Source organism: Pongo abelii, chromosome 2 (assembly GCF_028885655.2).
Source record: "Pongo abelii isolate AG06213 chromosome 2, NHGRI_mPonAbe1-v2.0_pri, whole genome shotgun sequence".
In the NCBI taxonomy this organism is placed as follows: Eukaryota; Metazoa; Chordata; class Mammalia; order Primates; family Hominidae; genus Pongo; species Pongo abelii.
In genome coordinates this window covers 207541517-207563954 of record NC_085928.1, presented here as the reverse complement: position 1 = coordinate 207563954, position 22438 = coordinate 207541517, and the positions used below count along the sequence as shown (strand labels likewise).

The window sequence follows — 22438 nt, the reverse complement described above, 5'->3', positions numbered from 1 at the left end:
ATTTTCGTAATTCCTGTTTGAGCTACATTGTTAAAATGAAAAGGATTTTGCTATCAGAATTAATCATGATCAGTTCTTGCCATGGTGCTTTACAATGGTAGATACTTAAGTAAGCATTTGTTAAATTAAAGCACCCATTTCACAGACCCTTCCAAATTATCAAAACTATCATTTGATATATTATTAGCAACATACTTTTGGTCAAGCTTATTTTTATAAATGAAATGCATTTGACCTTCGTTCGATTTCCAATTAGAAATTTGTGTTACTAAGCCGGGCATGGTGGCTCACGCCTGTAATCCCAGCACTTTGGGAGGCCGAGTCAGGCAGATCACCTGAGGTTAGGAGTTAAGAGACCAGCCTGGCCAACATGGTGAAACCCTGTCTCTACCAAAAATACAAAAATTAGCCAGGCATGGTGGCGGGCATCTGTAATCGCAGCTACTCAGGAGGCTGAGGCAGAAAAATCACTTGAACCCGGTAGACGGAGATTGCATTGAGCCCAGATCGGACCTCTGTGCTCCAGACTGGGCGACAGAGCGAGACTCTGTCTCAAAAAAGAAAAAGAAATTTGTGTTACTAGTGTTAATCATGGCAGATAATTTAATAATGACCCTGCTAAGAAAATAGGCATTTCAGAAATGCTAAGTCATAATCTTAAGTTTACAAGTTGTTGCAAGTGGATTTTTGGAAACTTTTTGGTTCTTTCCCCACATTATTCCTGCTATAATTTCTTAAGAGAATCCATGTTTTAAATGTAGGAATCAATATGAAATTTTATTTGGCGGAAATAAAGTGCTAGTCATGAGGAGAAGTTTGTAGATGATCAAGAAATATATCCATTAGCCAGGCTTGGTGGCACACGCCTATAGTCTCAGCTACTTGGGAGACTGAGACAAGATAATTGCTTGAGCCCCGGAGGTCAAAGCTGCAGTGAGCCGTGATTGCACCTCTGCACTCCAGCCTGGGCAACAGAAGGAGATCCTGTCTCAAAAAAAAAAAAAAAAGAAAGAAAATAATATATCGAGGCTAGGCAAGGTGGCTTACTCCTGTAACCCAGCACTTTTGGAGTCCAGGGCGGGAGGATCACTTGAGTCCAGGAGTTCAGTACCAGCCTAGGCAACATAGCGAGACCCAATCTCTAAAAAAAATATATGTAAAAAATTAGCCAGGCATGATGGCTTGCACCTGTAGTCCCAGCTGCTCCAGTGGCTAAAGTGGAAGGATTGCTTAAGCCCAGGAGGTCCAGGCTGTAGTGAGCCATGATCATGCCACTGCTCTCCAGCCTGGGTGACAGAGTGAGACCCTGTCTCAAAAAAAAAGGAAAGAAATATATCAATTCTTTCATCATATATTTTAGAAGTGTATTTATTTTTCCTTCACTTTAAGTGCTTCTGCTTGCATCTAAATACTTGGGCTGTCAATAGATGAGAAAAATGGTGCAGGCTTCATCCCATATTGGTGGATGTAATTCTTAATAATCCTGAACTCACTGCAGTGGAATATTCTAGCAGTAAGCCTGGAGAACAAACTGAATACATGTTACGTTAAATACCATTTATAGCAATTTTTATGTTTGGGGTTTTTTTAATACTAGACAAAATTTTTATAAGTCTTTTGATAATATTTGAAATGAATGTGGAATGTTAACTCAGCAAATAAATTTACTCTCTGTACATCTCTGGTATCACTTAAGCACTCAGACTTAAAGCTTTAAAATTTAAAAGATGAGAAATATCTTTGGTTCAAGAAGTTAAATCTGAGAAAATTATGTGTTACATTCCGTTTTTTAGAAATGATAAATTCCTTTAAAATTTACTTGTAGCTTTCAGAAAAATACCAAATTATATAGTGTGATCTGAAACAATATTAAAATAGAAATTTGTATTAGAGGAAAAATCCCAGGTAAATGCTCAGGATTTGAAAAATGTGAATTTTTTTATGCTTGATTTATGTATATCTTTAAAAATGATTTAGTACAATATACCATCAATAAATTGAAAAAGAGGTTGCATGTTGTAACTTTTCTTTCATACTGTAAGAAGTTAACTGAATTAACGACGTGTTTAAATCTTAGTCTTGTTTGTTGACTGTAACCAACTTTATACAGAGTCCCTGTGTTCTAACACAGCACCAAAACTATGCATGATACTGAGTGGGGTAAAAATACGCTTGCCATTGATCAGAACTGCATTTCTTTCTATAATACCATTTCCTACTTCTCCTCCTCCTTTCCTTACATAGTGATTATGGACTTTATTTTTACTACAGACTTACAGCATTTTAGTTTCTCATTAACATGTCTAACATTCATTTGGCTATTTTGAAATACTACATGTGGAAATTATGTATTTAGATATTTAATATATGTATCATGAATTTATGATATTTTATCAATTCTTACACTGTCTCTCGCGATATAGCATTAATGACAGTAAGTATTAAATGTAGTACTTCTGATTGAAAATACAGAGAAACTGGAGGTAGCAAGTCTTCAGTTTTGTGTTGTCCGTACACATTTTTGTCTTGGTTGCTTGTGCTATTTTTTTCACTTTTAATAAGTTCTTCACCTGGAGGATATTAAATGTGATACAACTAATACATTTCTTAACTAACAAGCATTTCTCTCTGTCCTATATTATGATATCTTTATGATATCTCATTTTGGCTAACTGCAAAGATAATAAGAATCAGACATTTTAAACTTCATGTTTCTTTTGGTTGTTTGCTGTGAAACTGACTCTGACCACTATAGATGCAGTAAGAGGGATGAATAAACTTTTATAAAAAACACATCAGTTATATCAGATATAAAAATTACTGCTAAATTCAAAACCATTGATTCTGATGAATGAAAAGATTGTTTTTCCCTAAATTAGATTACCATAATTTTTTTCTACTAAAACACTTTCTCGTCTTTCTCCTTTCTAAAATTTGGATTTAAACAAAGATTTTTATTCAAATAATGCTACTTGACAGTTTATAAAATAGTTACAAGCCCAGATTTCTCCATAATACTTTTTCTGTCCATTGAATTTTTAACTCCTACTTAGAGTTCTCTTTTATCTAGTTCCTCAGAGCCTTCAAACTTTAAGATTGAAATCAAGACAGTCTGCTTGTCTAATGAACTGTGAACTTATTAATCCTGAATTAATTATATGAAAAGGTAAAAATGAAAGTTTAACCTTGTTTTTATAAAGATCTTTATCAAAATAAGTCTTCTCAAGTCATAGAATTTGAGCTAAAAGTCACTTTAGTCTACTTCACTTTTTTTTTTTTTTTTTTTTTTAATTTAAAGAAAAGGTCTCACTCTATCACCCAGGTTGGAATGCAATGGTGTGATCATAGCTCATTGCAGCCTCAAACTCCTGGGTTCAAGTGATCCTCCTGCCTCAGCCTCCCAAGTAGCTGAGACTACAGTCGCACACCACTGCTCCCAGCTAATTTTTTTTTTTTTTTTTTTGAGATGGGGTTTCGCCATGTTGCCTAGGCTGATTTTGAATTCCTGGCCTCAAGCGATCCTCCTGCCTCGGCCTACCAAAGTGCTGGGGTTACAGATGTGAGCCACCACACCTGGCTGCTTCACCTTAATCACCTGGCATCACATGCTTAAAATAAGGGCATGCCAAAAACACACTGTTCTTGTCAATATACTTCAAAATAATGAATAATACAGCATCTTAAGATGTGTATAAACTCATAAAAATCAGAACAAAAAAATTGTATGCTTTATATTTTTCCCTTCCCCCTTCAAAAAATAATAATTCTTAGTGTCACTGGTAGGTAAGCCCGTTTCCTTCAAAACATGAATGCCTGTGACACAGAAATGACAAAAGCAGCTATTTCTCTTCAATAGCCTCATCGTTCTTGTGCTGCATGCTCTTAAATCTACGAATGCACAAATGAGACATTCAAGAAAAAGCTTGTTTCCAACATGTGCAATAAGAGACCTCAAATCACTGCTCAACTCCACGTTACAATTATGTATGAACTGTTAGAATCTTAATTGCCTTGTGGCTTTGGTGGACACCAAACTTTTTATTCCCTATGAAGGACATGGTGCCAATGATTGGATGTGGTTCTACGTTGTTTATGTGTACTGTTTTTTAATAAGTAGAGTAGAACTTAAGAATAAAGAAATCAGTACTGATAGCATTCACATTGGTCAGGAGACTTCAGTACTGAAGCATTCACGTTGGTCAGGAGACTTCTGACTCTTCTTGCTTGGCTAAGAGATGGCATTGATGTCTCTTGCTGGACTCTGAGCTTGATGGACCTTTTAGTTTTCTTCCCGTTTTCTGGCTTGTAAGCATTTAGTTACCTTTTATCCTCTTCCAAGAATATATATATGTATTTGTTTTTTAAATATTCAGCATTAGCAACTTTCTCATAATCATTTTGATTTACTTTTTAAATAATGACTTTTCTGTTAGCTCATCGTAGCCACAAAAAAAGATGAATAACTGTGGTCAGGCCAAAATAAAATGAAGATTACTTCCCAAGGAATAAAATGTAATTGAGCAGCAAAGTAACATTAAATAACTTTTGCTGTAGAGCACTTAATACTTGAAATTTTTTCTGGAAAAATATGGATTGGTATAAACAAGTGTTAGCTTGGTTTGTAGTGTAGTAGTAACTGATTTGCCTTTTTTTGTCAAGTAGCATTTTTATTTTTAGGTATAAATGAACTACACTCTTTGAAATTCTTAAGTATTTTCAGTTGCAAAATGTTAGAATTTATACAAAAGTAGAAATTCACTTTATATGAGATTAAAGTAAAAATCATATACACACTGCACACTGTGGTCATAGGAGTCAGCTTCCACAGAGCTGCTAGGCTGGGCCTTTGTACACACAGACAGTAGACATCCCTTTGTTTTGCCCCTCCTTCTCTTCTTCAGCAGTCATTCAATGACAAGCGTAAAAAGAACCTCTTTTCCCGAAAATTCCCCTTCTACAAGAACAAGGACCAGAGTGAGCAGGAAACAAGTGATGCTGACCGTAAGTATGTGGATCCAGTGGTCAACTGAAAATAAAATGGAGAGGGACCTACTGCCCTGCAGTTGGTTGTTACCATGGAGACAGTTTCAAGAGCTGCAGCAGGTTGCTAATTGTCTTCAAGGGCAACTTAACAATTATAAATTAATTTGTATGCCGATCTTAACTTTTTCTGGCACCTTAGGAATTCTTAATTTAAAGCAAACGTTATTTTTCAGTTGTATGTTTATAACTTGAACATATAAATATGTATAAATGCAGTTATTTGAAGGAAAGATTTTTATGAAAAACACAACATTTATACATTCAAAGAATATTTTAGAGGAAGAACATGAATACATGAGAAGCTACCTGTTGATTTCTAGGTATAACATGGCGAGTCTGATAACTGGATTCTCTGGAATCATTACATTTTATCCTATTTCTTCATTATATGTAGACAATCTGGATTTTACTTTTAAAATAGCAAGAAATGGTCTAAAATGTTGGCTTCTGTACCTGAATCAGCCTTCATGCTAGAACTTTCATTCTTTTGGTAGATGACAGTTAGCAGCTAGCTTCATTTCAAAGTTCTAGAAATCTGTAAAAATGCTCTGTAAGATATATGTACCTGTAATGGTCTTGGAACTGTCTCTTACTGTAGCACCAATTTTATGCATTACTGACAACTATTTTCTTTGATTATCTTTTTATTGCTTGCTCTCTGGGGACTACCCTCTACAGGAGATCCCTGACGACATGGGATCAAAAGGCCTGAGTAAGTGATCAAAATACTCCCAAGTTATTTTTTAACCTCCATCTGCAGACCTACCTTATTCAGATACATTTTGAGATTCATGGTAGTGCCTTCCTGGCATAAGGAGGTGTATGATTTAGATTGCTTTTAGAATTTTCATGTTTATCACATGCTTGGGACTTTTATTTCTGTAATACATAACTTTTTGTTTTTCTTTTTGTTTTTCACATGTCATTTGAAAAATTCTCTGCTCATAACTATATTTTCCTTTTTGTAATTTTTATGACAGTTACTTTTGCTAGGAACTTTTAAAATATAAAAACTTTTAAGATTTTTTTAAATGTATCCTCGTTATTAGAATGTAGAAATATGCTTCCTTGGAGTTTTATGTTCCCCTTTTTTTTGTTAAAATAATTTAAAATAATTTTGGTTATGTGTTAGAAAAGCATTACTATAAAAGTATAAAGCACAATAGAATACTACACAAGTAGCAGTTTAATTGAGGGGATAAGTTGTGTATCTCTTTTTTTTTTTTTTGAGAAAGTTGTAAGTTACCACAAGAGTATAAGAACTATTGTGTTTTTCCTTTAGCTAAGATGTTGCCTTTGTTTTTGGTTTTTGTTGCTGCTGTTCTTGTTTAATTTTCTAGCTAGTTACTTAATCTTCATGTAAAGCTTCACACAGGGTCTAGTATGTAGAAGACATTCAATAAATGTTGGAATGAATGAATGAAGCAAGAAGCCATTTTAGCAAATAAAATTTTTAATTTGTGTGTTTTCAAATTGCTCAACTGAAAATTTACCAAACATTACTGAGTAACTTTAGGTGACAGTGAGTGATAGAAGTAATCTTTTAATCTAATATTTTCTAAATGGTTCTTTCTATTTAGATTATTAAACATTTTGAAAACTTCTTTGTAATTCATTGATCATTAAGCCTATAGCCAGTATCTTTTAACTTTCTAAGACCTACATTAATAAACATTAAATTTTACATAAGACGTTTTTCTGATTTATGCCAAGTTTATACTGAAATTTTAATCTAAACTGCAGGTACTTTTATTTCAACCATAGTGATCTAAGTTTGTATTAGATTGAAGACAGTATGTTTATGTACAGCTCTTTCTGTTAGACACACTTTGTTATTTTTGCATGTGCCTTTATAGGATTTAGTAAGGGCCACAGATGTCCTATCACTAGTGACACCCTTACATTTGGGGAACATTATCAATGAAAACCTCTAAAATTGGTCCATACTACCACAGTTTATGTATGCTATAGAATTTGAGATTGATAACATACTTCAGAGGTGTGGTATGGATCAACAAATGGACCCACAGACTTCTTATCTGTTAAGTGAACAGAGACATAGGAAACTCATAGAAAAAGAAACTAAATGAAGAATTTGGTTCCCATATTGATGTTACAATAGATGATCATTATACCTTGACCCTATATCTCTGGTTCTGATTGAAGATTGGGACTTTGGAAGAGAAATAATATGAAAAATGGTAACTGATTATCAGACGACGTTATTCAGAAAAAGATTGTATTTTCTGGAGAGTGACCTAAGATCCCTTGAATAATAGATTTCTGTGCTTCATCTCACAGGAGTTAAAAGAATTTATTCACCTGGTAACTTGATCATCAGATCAAGATTTTATTCAGAACATGTTGGAGAAGACAGAAAAATATCAGTAAAATTCTAAAACTGGATATGATGGAGGTTATCACATAAAATAGATGATATAAGGCAGTTGACAAGGTGCCCATGATTATGTAGTAGTAAATACTGGGAAGAAGGATGTGTTCAAGGACATTACTTGTGGCCTCAGTTACTTACATTCTAAAGTTAAGAATGTAGGGAATAAACTAAGCAAAATCTTGAGAGACTTTAATATAAGAAAGTAAGTGCAACTTAATATAGGTAGTCATCAGGCCTTATTGGAACAAAACTCATAAAAGAACCCAAAACAGAAGGTTAAGTTATTCCAGAGAACCAAACCTATTGAAGAGACATGGAGTAACACTGAATATCAAGAAAAAAAAATGTATATCTGCTGTAAATTCACACAACCTATGAAAAATGGGGTATTTAATTGAAGAGCAGACAGAGAAACAGAAGTGATACCATAGAATGCTTTGTATAGACCTGAATTCATTTGTTCTTTATTCTGAGAAGAAGAGAGTCAAGTAAATTATTGATTTCCCTGTTGACAGTAGAGAAAACAGTGAGAGAAATTGTCTTATCAAACCTAATTTTGCTAAACAGAACTAATGAGAGTACAATGGAAGTTTGGGAGAATGCAACTAAATCATCATTTGTGAAAAGCTAGAAATAAAAACCTGTGCCGCTTTCATGCTTTAAGGAGGTAATTTTGAAAAAGCTCAAGGGACTAAAACTAGGTAAGATTCCTTTAACAGAGACTGAAAGGAAACATAACTCAATAAAAGATACATAAGGTACTCAGAAGTAAAATTGTGACATAAGATTTGAGACAGGGTTTGTTCTTATTACATGTAGCCTTTACATTTTTACAACTTTCCATGTTGTACAACACCTCAAAAATTTCCTCAGGCACGTAGGTTTCCTGTTACATATGTCTTTTCTTCTTATTTTAAAGACGTACGCATAGTTGTGCAGAGCTTCTAAATGCCAAAAACAGACTTACTTTCATTTGCATTACGAATAAGATGTAAGAGTAGTTTGCTTCAGATTGATGATGTGGTATTAGAGGAGAGAAGAAGAGAAACATGATGTACTCTATCAGGAAGAAGCATTTGAGTACAATGATAAAACTTGGTTAGAGAGATTTGAGATAGATCTGTTCATCAAACATCATAAACAGGCTGGGCGCGGTGGCTCACGCCTGTAATCCCAGCACTTTGGGAGGCTGAGGCCAGCAGATCACCTGAGGTCAGGAATTCGAGACCAGCCTGGCCAACATGGCAAAACCCCGTCTCTACTAAAAGTACAAAAATTAGCAAGGCATGGTGGTGCACACCTGTAATCCAAGCTACTCGGGAGGCTGAGGCGGGAGAATCACTTGAACCCAGGAGGTGAAGGTTGCAGTAAGCCGAGATCATGCCACTGCTCTCCAGCCTGGGTGACAGAGCAAGACTCCATCTTTAAAAAAAAAAAAAAAAAAAACTATCATAAACAAAAATAAAAACTTGAAGAATTTATTTGTACCATGTATGTCACAAGGATCATATCTTTATAAATTTTTAATAGGTAATAAGAAATAAGCTAACCTCGCCATTAGAAAACTGGACAAGAGTGCTCAAAAGATAAGCAAATGAAATAAGCATATAAAAAATGTTTAATTTCCCTAGTAGTGATAAGCAAAATGATGTTTTACCTGTCACTTTGGCAGGCTTTTGTTTAAAAGGAAAACCCATGACGGAGACAGTGCTGCTTAAATGCCTGCTTTTAATGTATTACAAGTAAATAATGTATTACAAGTAAATGTATGGGAGTGTAGATGGCACAGCCTTCCTGAAAAAGCACATCTTTTGACCCACTAAATCCTCTTCAAAGAATTTATCCTAAGGATGTAATTAGAGATGGAGATAAAGCCTTATATATCAGAATGCTTATTATAATATTATTTAGTAACAGCAAAAATAAAAAATTAAAACCTTGGTAAAATGTCTTACAGTTGGGAAGTGCCTAATGAAGTATGATTTATCCATACTATGTAATATTACATAACCATCAAAAATCATATTTAAAGATAATGACATGGGGAAATGCTATCTATGAAAAAAGTAAAATATGAAACTACATATATTGTCTCAGTCTTATAAATAAACATGTTTGGAGCTATTTTAAATAGTGTTGCTTTGAACATTCTTATACATGTCTTGTGGTAAGCATATATATGCCTTTCTGTTGGGGAAACATCTAGGAAAGGAATTGCTGGGTCATATGGATACACATTTGTCCAGCCTTAGTAGCTATTGCCAATTAGTTTTCTAAAGTAGTTTTACCAGTTTGCCCATTCCTAGTGCATGAACTCCCGTTGCTGCATATCGTTATCGATGCTTGACATGTCTGTTTTGTGTTTTCATTTTAGCCATTCTGGTGGATGGCAGAGACACCCTTTGTGGTTATAATTTGCATTTCCCTGACAAGTAATTAACTTGAACACTTTTCTATATGTTTATTGGTTATTTGACTGTCTGGTAAAATGCTTTGAAGAGGACATTTTCAATTATCAGAAGAAAAACATTTTATTTTTCTAATAACATTCCAAACAATTATGATGATGCTATTCTAAGGACCATACTTTGAGTAATGAGGCTTTATTGTAGAAGAGCTAAGTAAAATGATATTTGAAAGAACCTGCAGAATTTGATTGTTGTGTAGCTTTTGGCAATCTTAGAGGGTTTAAGGTGAGTAGGAGAAATCTCAAAAAAAAAGACAGTGAAGAGATTTTGGTAACTTAAACTTTTTATTATATAAATATCAGATATATTCAATAGTAGAAGAGGAGTGAAAATAAACCCTGCAGGTATTTGTTTATCCAGCTTTCATAATTGTCAACTGAACATTTACCAATTCTGTTTCTTCTGTACTCCCACTTACACTCCCCTCCCTTCACCCCATTGCAATAACTAATTTTTCTTTAGTTTACAAACTAGAGATTGCAGAGGGGAATACCAATACTAATATAAGCAGAATAAGTCTTTTTTTAATGTGGCATGTTTCTGGGTATGAAATTTAAGGAAATAGAGGAAATAGGACAAAAAGTTAAAAGGTATATATAAATGAAGACATTCATAATTGTTGATACTGGTGAAAAAGAGTTTAAAGCAAATAAAAATATCTAAATAATAAATAGCAAGGTAAATAATTTATCAATCTAATAGAATATTATACACCAATTTTAAATTATTGCTATCAAGCCCATGTGGTGACATGGAAAGAAATATTTTAATATAAGCTTTTAGAAAACCTACCATTTGGCCAGGTGTGGTGGCTCACACCTGTAATCCCAGCACTTTGGGAGGCTGAGGCTGGTGGATCTCCTGAGATCAGGAGTTCAAGCCCAGCCTAACCAACATGGCAAAACCTCGTCTCTACTAAAAATACAAAAATTAGGGTGTGGTGGTGCACACCTGTAATGCCAGCTACTCAGGAGGCGAGGCAGGAGAATCGCTTGAACTCAGGAAACAGAGGTTGCAGTGAGCCGAGATCTTGCCACTGCACTCCAGCCTGGGCAACAGAGCAAGACTCAAAAAAAAAAAAAAACCTACCATTTTACATGTGCTTACATATATTAGTGAATTCTGCTTGCAATTTTTAAAGTCCCTGCTTTATTTAAAATGTATGTAATCATGATTAAGAAAGTTATATCTTGTCTTTGAAAGTGAGAATAACAGACTTATTTTTCACTGTGATAGCAATTCAAATATCTTTTTATTTAATTTGAAATCTTAAGTTCAACCATTCATTGTACGTTTTACTAGTGATACTTGATTTTAGGAGACTCTGTGAGTGGTATGGTATAGCAGATATTTATCTTCAAACTTTTTTCTTTTTTGTCTTTGTTTCTTAGAGACAGGATCTCACACTGTCACCCACGCTGGAGTGCGGTGGTATGTTCATAGCTCACTGCAGCCTGGAACCCTTTGGCTCGAGCAGTCCTCCGCCTCAGCCTCCCGAATAGCTAGAATTACAGACATGCCCCACCAGGCCCAGCTTTTTTTTTTTTTTTTCCAGACGATGTCTCTCCATGTTGCCCAAGCTGGTCTCGAACTACTGGTCTTAAGTGATCCTTCTGCCTCACCTTCCCAAAGTGCTGGGATTACAGGCGTGAGCCACCATGCCCAACCTCAAAATTTTTTTAACCTTAAAAAATTTTATTTCCAGCCAGGCGCAGTGGCTCGTGGCTGTAATCTCAGCACTTCGGGAGGCCGAGGCGGACGGATCACGTGAGCTCAGGAGTTCAATATCAGCCTGGCCAACATGGTGAAACCAGTCTCTACTAAAAATAGAAAAATTAGTTGGGCATGGTGCTATACACCTGTAGTGCCAGGTACTCAGGTGTCTGAGACACAAGAATAGAATCGCTTAAACCTAGGAGGCAGAGGTTGCAGTGAGCTGAGATCGTGCCACTGCACTCCAGCCTTGGCAACAAAGGGAGATTGTCTCAAAAAAAAAAAAAAAAATGAAATTTCCAGCTGGGTGTGGTGGTTCACACCTGTAATCCCAGCACTTTGGGAAGCTGAGATGGGAGGATCCCTTGAGGCCAGGAGTTTGAGACCAGTCTGGGCAACATAGTTGAGACTTGTCTCTTTTATTAAAAAAACAAAATTTTAGCAGGGGATGGTGGGTACATACCTGTAGTCCCAGCCACTCTGGGCTAAGATGGGAGGATCACAGAAGCCCAGGAGAGGAGGTTGAGGCTGCAGTGAGCTATAGTCATACCACCACACTCCCACCTGAGCAACAGAGTGAGGCCCTGTCCCTTTAATTAAAAAAAAAAAAAAAAAGTTAAAATAAAAATTCAGATTTCCCTGTCTCATTGAAAGTTTCATTTTTATTTTTTAAAAATAAAAGTATTAGTCTTTGTTTAATTCAAGGGAGATATTTATTGAGCGAATACTTGAAATTACATTTACATGGATGGGAACAGTGCCTATTGTTTTACCAAACAATAAAGTCGTGAAATGGAGTCACTTTTAAGGAGGGGCCAGGCAATTTCTGGCTGGGTGTGTTTGTTTTCATTGTCTTTTTTGTGTTTTGCAAAAGCCAGCCAGTGTCAATCTTATAAAAGCAGAGTTTCTAAGAAATATTAGTTTTAAAATGCAATTGCCACCATCAATGCCTTCCCTTCCAGCTGAGAATCTGAATTTATGACTTCTAATATTAGTTGGTTTTAAAATGCAATGCCACCATTGGTGCGTTCCCTTCCAGCTGAGACATCTGAATTTATGACTTCTACAATCCTTTATCTATATGATCTCAGAAACATGGATTTTCATCTTCAGAAACAGGAGCGAAGCTGGACTGAAAATAAGATCATCTATTTATTTTTAATCACAAAGACATCCCTTCATTAAAATGGGCATCTATTTGTTTAGTTTGTCCCCTTTGCCAGTTACTGCTGTTTCAAAAACTGAAATCGTGCCAACAGTATTTTCTCTTTTGAGTTTTATGTCTACATTTGGACTAATTCAGGGTCACTTAGTCCTTTTTGTCATATTCTACTGGCTATTTATAATAGATTTGTCCAGAAACTGTGTTGTACAAAAATAAGGCATTGTGCTTAATTGCAGGAGTTTTCCTTTGCTAATGTATATTTATTATTTGAAAAAATTAAACGTTTCAAAGAAAATAAAAAATGCTTTTAAAAAATTATTTTGTTATATATGGCTTATATCTCAACATTTGGTCTTGATTATTTGCTTTTTAAACTCATGACACTGTTTTCTCTATTTTTTTCATTGTCCTGCAATTTCAGAGCATGTGACTTCTAATGCCAGCGATAGTGAAAGTAGTTACCGTAAGTGTCTTAAGTTACTTGTTCTTTTGTAATCTCGAGTAATACATCCTCTGCAGGGGTGGAGGGATTCTGAGTGATATGTTCTAAAAACCTGAAGTTATATGATCGTTATTTTAAAATCAGGGAGAGACAAGTAAAATTCTGTACTTGAAAAATAAAATCATACTATATATGTAGAGGTTAGTTTATAAAATTTTAATAAAATACTAAAAAGTATAGTATTATTTGTGTACATGATACATATGTATATGTATGTGTACTTTTTATAAGAAGTAAATATCTAGTTAAATGGGGGAAAACTTGTATTTTGACATTCTGTTTAGTAATTCTGTTTTTAACATGAGCACTAAAATAATATTTTTCAGTAATGCTAAATTATCATTAGCTTTATTTCCATTTTTATTCTTTGTCACCAGTACTGATCTGGGTCGTGTCATTGTTCATCACCAGCACTTGGTGAATGGAAGAAATAAGGAAACATTTTCAATGATCGCCCGAAAAATAATACTAATTTTTCTTTTGCTGTTTTATATTACATTCTTGGTTTTCTTAAGTGAACTGCACAAGCATGTGATGTTTTAAACAGACTTGGGCATGGGAGAAGGGGAGGGCACGTAATATCAGTTGCAGCACCTTAAAAATTAAAATTGCTTTTCTAACTTTCTTTTTTTACTGCTGTCTAATATGAAAGTAATCTTGATTACAGATGAGTATGGCTGCCCAAAAGGTCCATCCTGTTAATATCAGTCCCTAATACTTTCTCATGTTGACAGTATATACTTTTAACCGCCATTCATTTGGTTTATTATTTTTCTACGCAATAGTTACTTAATGATTTTTTTTGGTGTGGAAATGATTTCCTGTATTTCAGCATTTTACTGCTTATAACCAGAACCCACTATAGGGTAGTTGAGTGGCTTTCTAGGCTAAAAAGAGGTAATGAAAGTATATACTGTCTGTCACCATTTGCATGAATTATTAAGGTGTGAAATATTCAAATTGCATGTGTTTGCTGGTATGTAAGCCATGTTTCACATCCAGTACTTTAAAAAACAGCTTATAAAATATCGGTTTTATATACTTTGATAATAAAACTGAAAACAAAGAAATACTTCTAAAGCAGAAAAGAATGTTTATGCCAATGTATGGATTTAAAAGACCTACAGCTACATACATATAATATAAACCAATTGCAAAATTCATGGTAAAATTGTTATAGGATCTTGATAATTAAAGAGAAAATCTTCAAATACATTATCCAATATTGATTGCTTCCATTGAACCACTTGGGTTAACACAACCTTTTCTAATTTTAGGTGTGGAGGTGAGGAGGATGTGTGTTAGTTTAAAACTCCTAGAGTTTTTGGCCGGGCGCAGTGGCTCATGCCTATAATCCCAGCACTTTGGGAGGCTGAGGCGGGCAAATCACCTGAGGTCAGGAGTTCAAGACCAGCCTGACCAACACGGATAAACCCTGTCTTTACTAAAAATACAAAATTAGGCAGGCATGATGGCACATGCCTGTAATCCCAGCTACTTGGGAGGCTGAGGCAGGAGAACTGCTTGAACCCGGGAGTTGTGGAGGCTGCAGTGAGCTGAGATCATTCCATTGCACTCTAGACTAGGCAACAAGAGCTAAACTCCGTCTCAAAAAAAAAAAAAAAAAAAAAAAAAAAACTGAGAGTTTTTAACTCTTTATTTCTTTTCATTGGATTCAGATATAATTTGTAGACTTTCATTTAGAGTGTTTCCTAAGCTCTGAACCTTTAACTTAACCTTTAGAAGCTTTAACTTCTTGTGCTTTTAAGGTCAAAGTGAATATATTTATCTCCTTTACTATCACTGTTGTTTATTTTATTGGAAGGATTTAGTTTTATCTAAAGCTCCTTTTGACTCACATTAAATTTATTATTTTTTACAAAGTTGAGTTAGTGAATTTTTTCATAGAATAGTTTTACCTTTGCATTTATAATTTTTAATTTTAAGATGTAATTATTTTAAAAATAAAATATACTGTATTCAGTATTATAGTTGGTGGAACAAAAAAAGCAGCATGTTTTTAATAGTAACAAGTTACCTAATATGTAGATAGATGATAGATAGATAGATAGATCTGCTCATTAAAGCATTAATCTTTAACAGATTTAATAATTCTTAGATTCTAAATAAAGGAGTAGCACATAGCATCACAAATGAAGATTTTTAGATTTGATTATCTATAAAATATAATATTGATTAAATAGCCCATTTGTATTTTGTTTTACATTTAGCAAACTCACTTTTAAGACTTTATAATTTGCCACTTTTTTTTTTTAACTAAATCTTGTCATAAAGTACCTCTTTCCATATCTTTGCCATTTTCTCAGGAAAGTTCTAGTAATGTATATGTTGTTTATGAAGAATTAGATTAGCATCAGTTATCTTTACACATTTTTCATCTGTGCCTTCACTTTCTAATAGGTGGTCAAGAAGAATACGTCTTATCTTATGAACCAGTGAATCAACAAGAAGGTTTGTGAAGCCTATTGATGTTTTATAACCTTCTAGAAGAATATACTTTTTAATTTGGGGGAAAAAAAGTCTCATACCCCCAAAAAATGTTGTATTAAAAATTTTTTTTTACTACATATACATGTAGAAATTTACATGTGTTTTATGAAACATAGTTTACTCCACAGTATTTTAGAATCTAGTCATTTCATACTGACTTTTATATTTGTGTTTTATTTCCCAAGCAACTTCGTTCCAGTGTTCTTGTTAGCATCACTATCTCCCAAATAACCCTTTTTTGAAAATCTTGGAAGCATCTTTGAGCCTTCTCCGTTCCTCCTCCTCCTCATCCATTTAGGTTCCAGGCACTGTTTATCCCACTTGTTTCTTATTTATGACCTTCTTTTCATCCCTTCTATCACAATGTTAGTTCTCAGTCTCACTACCAATCTCCATTATTCCAGCATGATTCCATACAACCCAGAGTTTACACTTCTGTTAGATCATCTTTCTAGAACACTACTACTGGGATTATATCACTTCCTACATCCAGTTTTTGTTCTGCCCGTCTTTGCTGTGCTTCCTTACAATTTCTACTTCAAAGCCATCTGCAAAACACTAGACTTTATTCTGTCATTTGCAATGTAAAGAAACATTATCTGCGAAAACACCAAATTTAACTTGATTGAATTATCAGTATTACTTCTAGCAGAAGACTGAGTAAAGTTTAAGATCTTAGTTAAGATTATAAAAGAGCAAGTTACGCATCTTTGGTTGACGGTAGAGTGAGATGGAGAGGGAAGAAAAAAATTAGTCCTAACAGTTAAGGATATTTTTGTTCTCTGGTGAAATAAAATACATTGATATTTGTTGAATGTTTATTCCTTTTAACATGCAGTTTATCTTTATAGTTAATTATACTCGACCAGTGATCATATTGGGACCTATGAAAGACAGGATAAATGATGACTTGATCTCAGAATTTCCTGACAAATTTGGATCCTGTGTTCCTCGTAAGTAAACCAAACAAAAACTTTTGTTACTCTTAACATTTCCTGTCACTGCGTGTGGGAAAAATAGATATAACCATTATTTAATGGTTTGTATTTATCAGTTACTCTTCCATCCTCCATATTATTGTCCTTTCTCAGATTTAAATTAATCTGTTCCTTTGAACTTTACAATGATGTAAGTAGAAAATGGATTTATTGTGGGTTTTTTTTAAATATTAAACACTTCCCCAAGTTTTTCTCTGTTAAAGATACAACTAGACCAAAACGAGATTATGAGGTAGATGGAAGAGATTATCATTTTGTGACTTCAAGAGAGCAGATGGAAAAAGATATCCAGGAACATAAATTCATTGAAGCTGGCCAGTATAACAATCATCTATATGGAACAAGTGTTCAGTCTGTGCGAGAAGTAGCAGAAAAGGTAAGCATGAGACTAATCCCAGAATATAGCTTCTAATCAGATATGCCTTTCACAGTATGAGAGAGTGGAAGGATAGATACAGCACTAATTAGTTTTATTAATGTAATGAATTTGCTTACCTAAATAATTAATTTTCCATGGCTTAGGAAAGTGCATACAAGATAAAACAGGTAAATAAGGTAAACAAAGAAAGTGAAAATACAAATGATAACATGAATGTAAGAGGAGAAGTTATTTTCAGGTCATTTGCTAGAGATAGACCTTTTGTTTAGCCCTCGCTCTCCAGCATATATTATAAGGAGATAAGGGGCGGGTGTGGCAGCGCATCCTTACAGTCCTAGCTACTGAGAAGGCTGAGTTGAGAGGATCACTTAAGCCTGGGAGTTTGAGGCTTCAGTGAGCTATGATCATGCCACTGAACTCCAGCAGCCTGGGCAACAGAACAAGACCCTGGCTCTAAAAAAAAAAAAAAAAAAGAAAAGAAAAGAAAAGAAAAAGAAAGATCAATAAATCTAACCACTTAAAATTTTTAAAAACTTTTTTTATGGCCAAAGAATTTTTCCAAAAACTATTGGAAAACACCATTAACAATGTCAAAAGACAATTGACAGAAAAAATTTGCAAGAAAAGGGCTAATATTCCCAATATATAAAGAACTCATAAAAACAGGGAATAGAGACCAGAAACCCAATAGAAAAAAAAAAATGGACAAAAGATGAGAATACATAGTTCACACAAAAATAAGATATAAAAATGGCCTTTGTACATAGGAAATGATGTCCAACCGTACTCATTATTAAAGAAATGTAAAGGCCGGGTGCGGTGGCTCACGCCTGTAATCCCAGCACTTTGGGAGGCCAAGGCAGGCAGGTCACCTGTGGTTAGGAGTTCAAGACCAGCCTGGCCAACTGGTTTAGTGAAACCCCGTCTCTACTAAACATACAAAAATTAGCCAGGCTTGGCGGTGCATGCCTATAATACCAGCTTCCCAGGAGGCTAAGGCAGGAGAATTGCTTGTACCTGGGAGGTGGAGGTTGCAGTGAGCTGAGATCGTGCCGTTGCACTGCAACCTGGGTGACAAGAGTGAAACTCTGTCTCAAAAAAAAAAAGGCCAGGCACAGTGGGAGGCTGAGGTGGGTGGATCACCTGAGGTCAGGAGTTCCAGACCAGCCTGGCCAACATGGCGAAACCCCATCTCTACTAAAAATACAAAAATTAACTGGGCGTGGTGGCGCATGCCTGTAATCCCAGCTAAGGAGGCTGAGGCAGGAGAATCGCTTGAACCCGGGAGTTTGCAGTGAGCCAAGACCATGCCACTGCACTCCAGCCTGAGCAACAGAGCAAGACTCCATCTCAAAAAAAAAAAAAAAAAAATGTATATTAAGAAGACTACTCTAAATTCCATTTCTCCTCTATCAGATTAGGGGAGAAATATGAAGACATTTTCTTGGTGAGACTGAGAGAAAACAGTCATGCATTGCTGGTGGAAATGCAAACTGGTACTGCCTTTTGGAAGGGTATTTGGCAATATCTAGCAGCTTTCCTTCAACCCAGCATCCCACTTCTAGGAATTTATTCCAAAGATATACCCCAACAGTATGAAAATACATGGGCAAAAGGGTATTTATTCATTGTAGCATTGTTTATAATTATGAAATACTGAAAATCATCTAAATGCCCAGATAAAAGAGTGATTGAATTAATTTTACATTCACAAAATGAAGTTCTCTAAAACTGTTAATAAGGTATTTGAACTGATACACAACATGCAAAAGAATATCTACGGTATAAAATAAGAGAAAATGGGAAAATATAAATCTCTGCTCAGTTGTGTGAAAATAAGCACAGGAAAGGTAAATCAGAACTTAATGAGGTTGGTTACCTACAGAGGGAGTGATGTAGAAAGGATAGGGAATTTGGAATGGGATGGAAAGGATGAGGGGTATGACATTTCTCTGAGTATACATTTTTGTATTATTTTAACTTTTAGAAAGTATGTTAGTATTTTACATATTTTAAAAAATCAAAAATAAAAGCAACAAAGAAAGATGGGGAAAAGCAAAATGATACACAAATAGAAACTAAATAAACCTATTTCTTTTTTTTTTTAAATACTTTAAGTTTTAGGGTACAATAAACCTGACTGTATTTCAAATGAATAACTTAACTACATTGAAGAGGGGAGAAGTCTTAAAAGAGGGGAGAAGTCTTAATCCCAGAGATTCTTTAACACAAGCTGAAGACAGATCTGTAAACAAAATAAAACTCTAATTAGTAGGTTTGTTAGGTAGAGTGTATGGGCTTACAGTTTTGAAACTAATATATATTCTAGGGTTGAGCAAATAAACTAATACAATGACAGTAGTGGGAGTGAGGTTTGACTGTCAGAAAAAGGAAGAGGGTCAGATGAACTCTGTGATAATTGGATTGGAGATATTAAATAATTAGAGCGATGAATATGAACCCATGAATTATGATAGAGTAGATATAGAAATAGATGTGTATTTATATATACACACACGTATGTTTGTTTGCTCTATCCACTAAGAAGACCTAAAAATAACACTGAATAAGCCATGAGAATATCTGGGGCCCAGATCTGGGCTTCTAAATATAATTCGTTAATTAAAAGATCCAGGACTCCTTAGAGAAATGGCTGATTCTGGGGCCAGGACTGGAAAAGTGCAAGATGAGCCTATAACATTTTGCTGCCAGAAAAATAAGGAAGCACTCAAAGAATGATGAAGATACGTAAAAAGGCACAGGAACCAAGCTGTAGGGTCCCCCACTGGCCAAGTCTGAGATAATTTGAATATCAAGATAAATGATAATAACAGATTATAATACATAAGGTAAAATAAAAATCCTAGAGTCCATAATGATATAAACAAACACAGATGGCCCCCAACTTAGAATGGTTCAACTTTACAGAGGCGCAAAAGTGATGCATATTCAGTAGCAGCCATACTTCAAGTACCCATACAGCCATTCTGTTTTTCACTTGTAGAACAGTATTCAATGAATTACATGAAAAATGCAACACTTAATTATGAAACAGGCATGTTGGATGATTTTGTCCGACTGTAGAGTAAGTGTTCTGAGCACATTTAAGGTAATCTGGGCTAAGCTATGATGTTCAGTAGGGTTAGGTATATTAAATGCATTTTCAATTTACAGTATTTTCAACTTGTGATGGGTTTATTGGGAGGTAACTCCCATCATAAGTCAAGGAGCATCTGTATGTGAGTAAATAAGTGGATAGAAGGGAACGCTTTGGACTGTCTACAAATTGACGTAGAAGAAATGATTAAATCAGAAAATCTTCTGAAAACCGCATGGTGGTAATTGTTTCCGGCAAAAACCATCAGTGTATTCTAAAATTAGTGAACATTTGATGAAAAAAGGGATATTTATATAGTCTCAAAGTGTCCTCCCCCAAAATACTTATCAGTTACAAAGGCAAAAATGATAATTTTACAGTGGAGAAACCTAGCAGATAAAACCTTAAACAAGTGATCAAAATTAGCATCACTGGTAGTGGGACAAATAGATATAAAGTGATCAAAATTAGCATCACTGGTAGTGGGACAAATAGATATAATATCGCCTCCCAGATATGATGGACTGAGAAGAACACACATTATGTCTGTGGTATTCCTGCCAAAAATGTGTAACCTGCCATCCAAGAGTGAGGAAACACACAAACCCATAAACCCATAGAATATGAGGCATATTCTATGACATAAATATTTTATACTCTTCAAAAACATCAAGATCAAGAAAGACAAAGACTGAGGAACTGTGTCAGATTGACGGAGACTAAGGAGACTTTACAACTAAATACAGTGTGTGATCCTATGATCCTGAATTCGATCCTCGACCAGGACATTTTTTTATTCTTTTCCAATAAGGAACATTAAATGGCCACTTGGAATCATATTGTGATTATATAAGAGATTAAAAAGCCATTGTTTTTAAGAAATATGAGGTAAAGGAGCATTATGCAGTTTATTCTCAAACTATTATGTACTTATATAGAAAGAGATAAAGCAAACCTAGAATGTTAATATTTCAGTATCAAGTTATTAAAATGTTTAAGCGATCATGTAAAATATTTATATCTGATAAAAGTAGATAATGGGTACATGGTGTCTATTATTTACTTTTCTATATGTTTGGAGTATTTTACAGTATTAAATTTTTTATTTTAAATGTGCCCATCAAATTGAAATTATCATGTATTGACTTGGACTGAAGTCCTTGGGTTAGAAGTTGCATTATGGGGCCTAGCATGGTGGCTCACGCCTATAATCCCAGCACTTTGGGAGGCCGAGGTGGGTGGATCACTTGAGGTCAGGAATTTGAGACCAGCCTGACCAACATGGTGAAACCCCATCTGTACAAAAAACACAAAAATCAGCTGGGTGTGGTGGCGCACACCTGTTATCCCAGCTACTGGGGAGGCTGAAGCAGGTGGAAGTTGCAGTAAGCCGAGATCGTGCCACTGCACTCAAGTCTGGGTGATAGAGCAAGTCTTTGTCTCAAAAACTAACAAACAAACAAAAAACTGAAGTTGCGTTATGGGGGAGGGCCTGATTTCAAATGTATTAGAAGAAAATCTGTCATAAATAATAAATACTACTCTGCTTAACATGGAAATGGTCATTTGTATTAAAAACCTAAGTATCCTTTGTCAGTGAGTTTAAGCTTGTCAGAAAAGTTGTCATTTAAATCCAGAATTGGGGTCCCATATGCTAGTTCATGAGTTTTTGCCAGTCCGTAATAAAATGAGAAATAGAAGGATTGAGTAGTGGTAATGAGGTTTCACAAATTTGTTTATTTAAAAGGTTTGCCCTTACTCTAGGGTTTTTTATCTTTTATGAAATGATAGCTATGGGGAGATGGTAGTTTGGAGTCTTTATGAATACCTTTTCTTGGCAGAATGAAAAAATAGGAACCTGGGCCTGGCACAGTGGCTCATGCCTGTCATCCCAGCACTTCAGGAGGCTGAGGTGGGAGGATCACTTGAGCCCCAGAAGTTCAAGACCGGCCTAGTCAACAGAACAAGACCCCATCTCTTAAATTTTAAAAAAAGGGAAGCGGGGGGAGCTCTATTTTTCACCATTTTGAGTAATAACTATCTGTGCAAACTAGGAACTGTATTTTCATTCCTTTTTAAATATAACATTTGTTTGAAAATGGCAAATTAATTATGCATATTCAGTCATTTCATTTCCTATCTAAAGTTTGCTGAGAGAAATGACAAG

The 22438-nt window shown here is 35.0% G+C and overlaps 1 protein-coding gene across 13 annotated transcripts in view; it reads left to right on the top strand.

Moving 5' to 3' along the window:
* DLG1 (discs large MAGUK scaffold protein 1) overlaps positions 1-22438 on the top strand; it is a 271361-nt gene that overhangs the window by 230710 nt on the left and 18213 nt on the right. For 8 of the 13 annotated variants that reach the window (XM_024241212.3, XM_024241207.3, XM_024241208.3 and 5 more), the window contains 5 exons: positions 4902-5001; positions 13206-13247; positions 15708-15758; positions 16649-16750; positions 16999-17171. In XM_024241212.3, coding sequence (XP_024096980.1) covers positions 4902-5001; positions 13206-13247; positions 15708-15758; positions 16649-16750; positions 16999-17171 — 468 coding nt within the window. Of the gene's footprint in view, positions 1-4901; positions 5002-5721; positions 5756-13205; positions 13248-15707; positions 15759-16648; positions 16751-16998; positions 17172-22438 lie in introns of all 13 variants that reach the window. The other 5 variants (XM_024241216.3, XM_024241211.3, XM_054551075.2 and 2 more) reach the window with 2 other exon arrangements.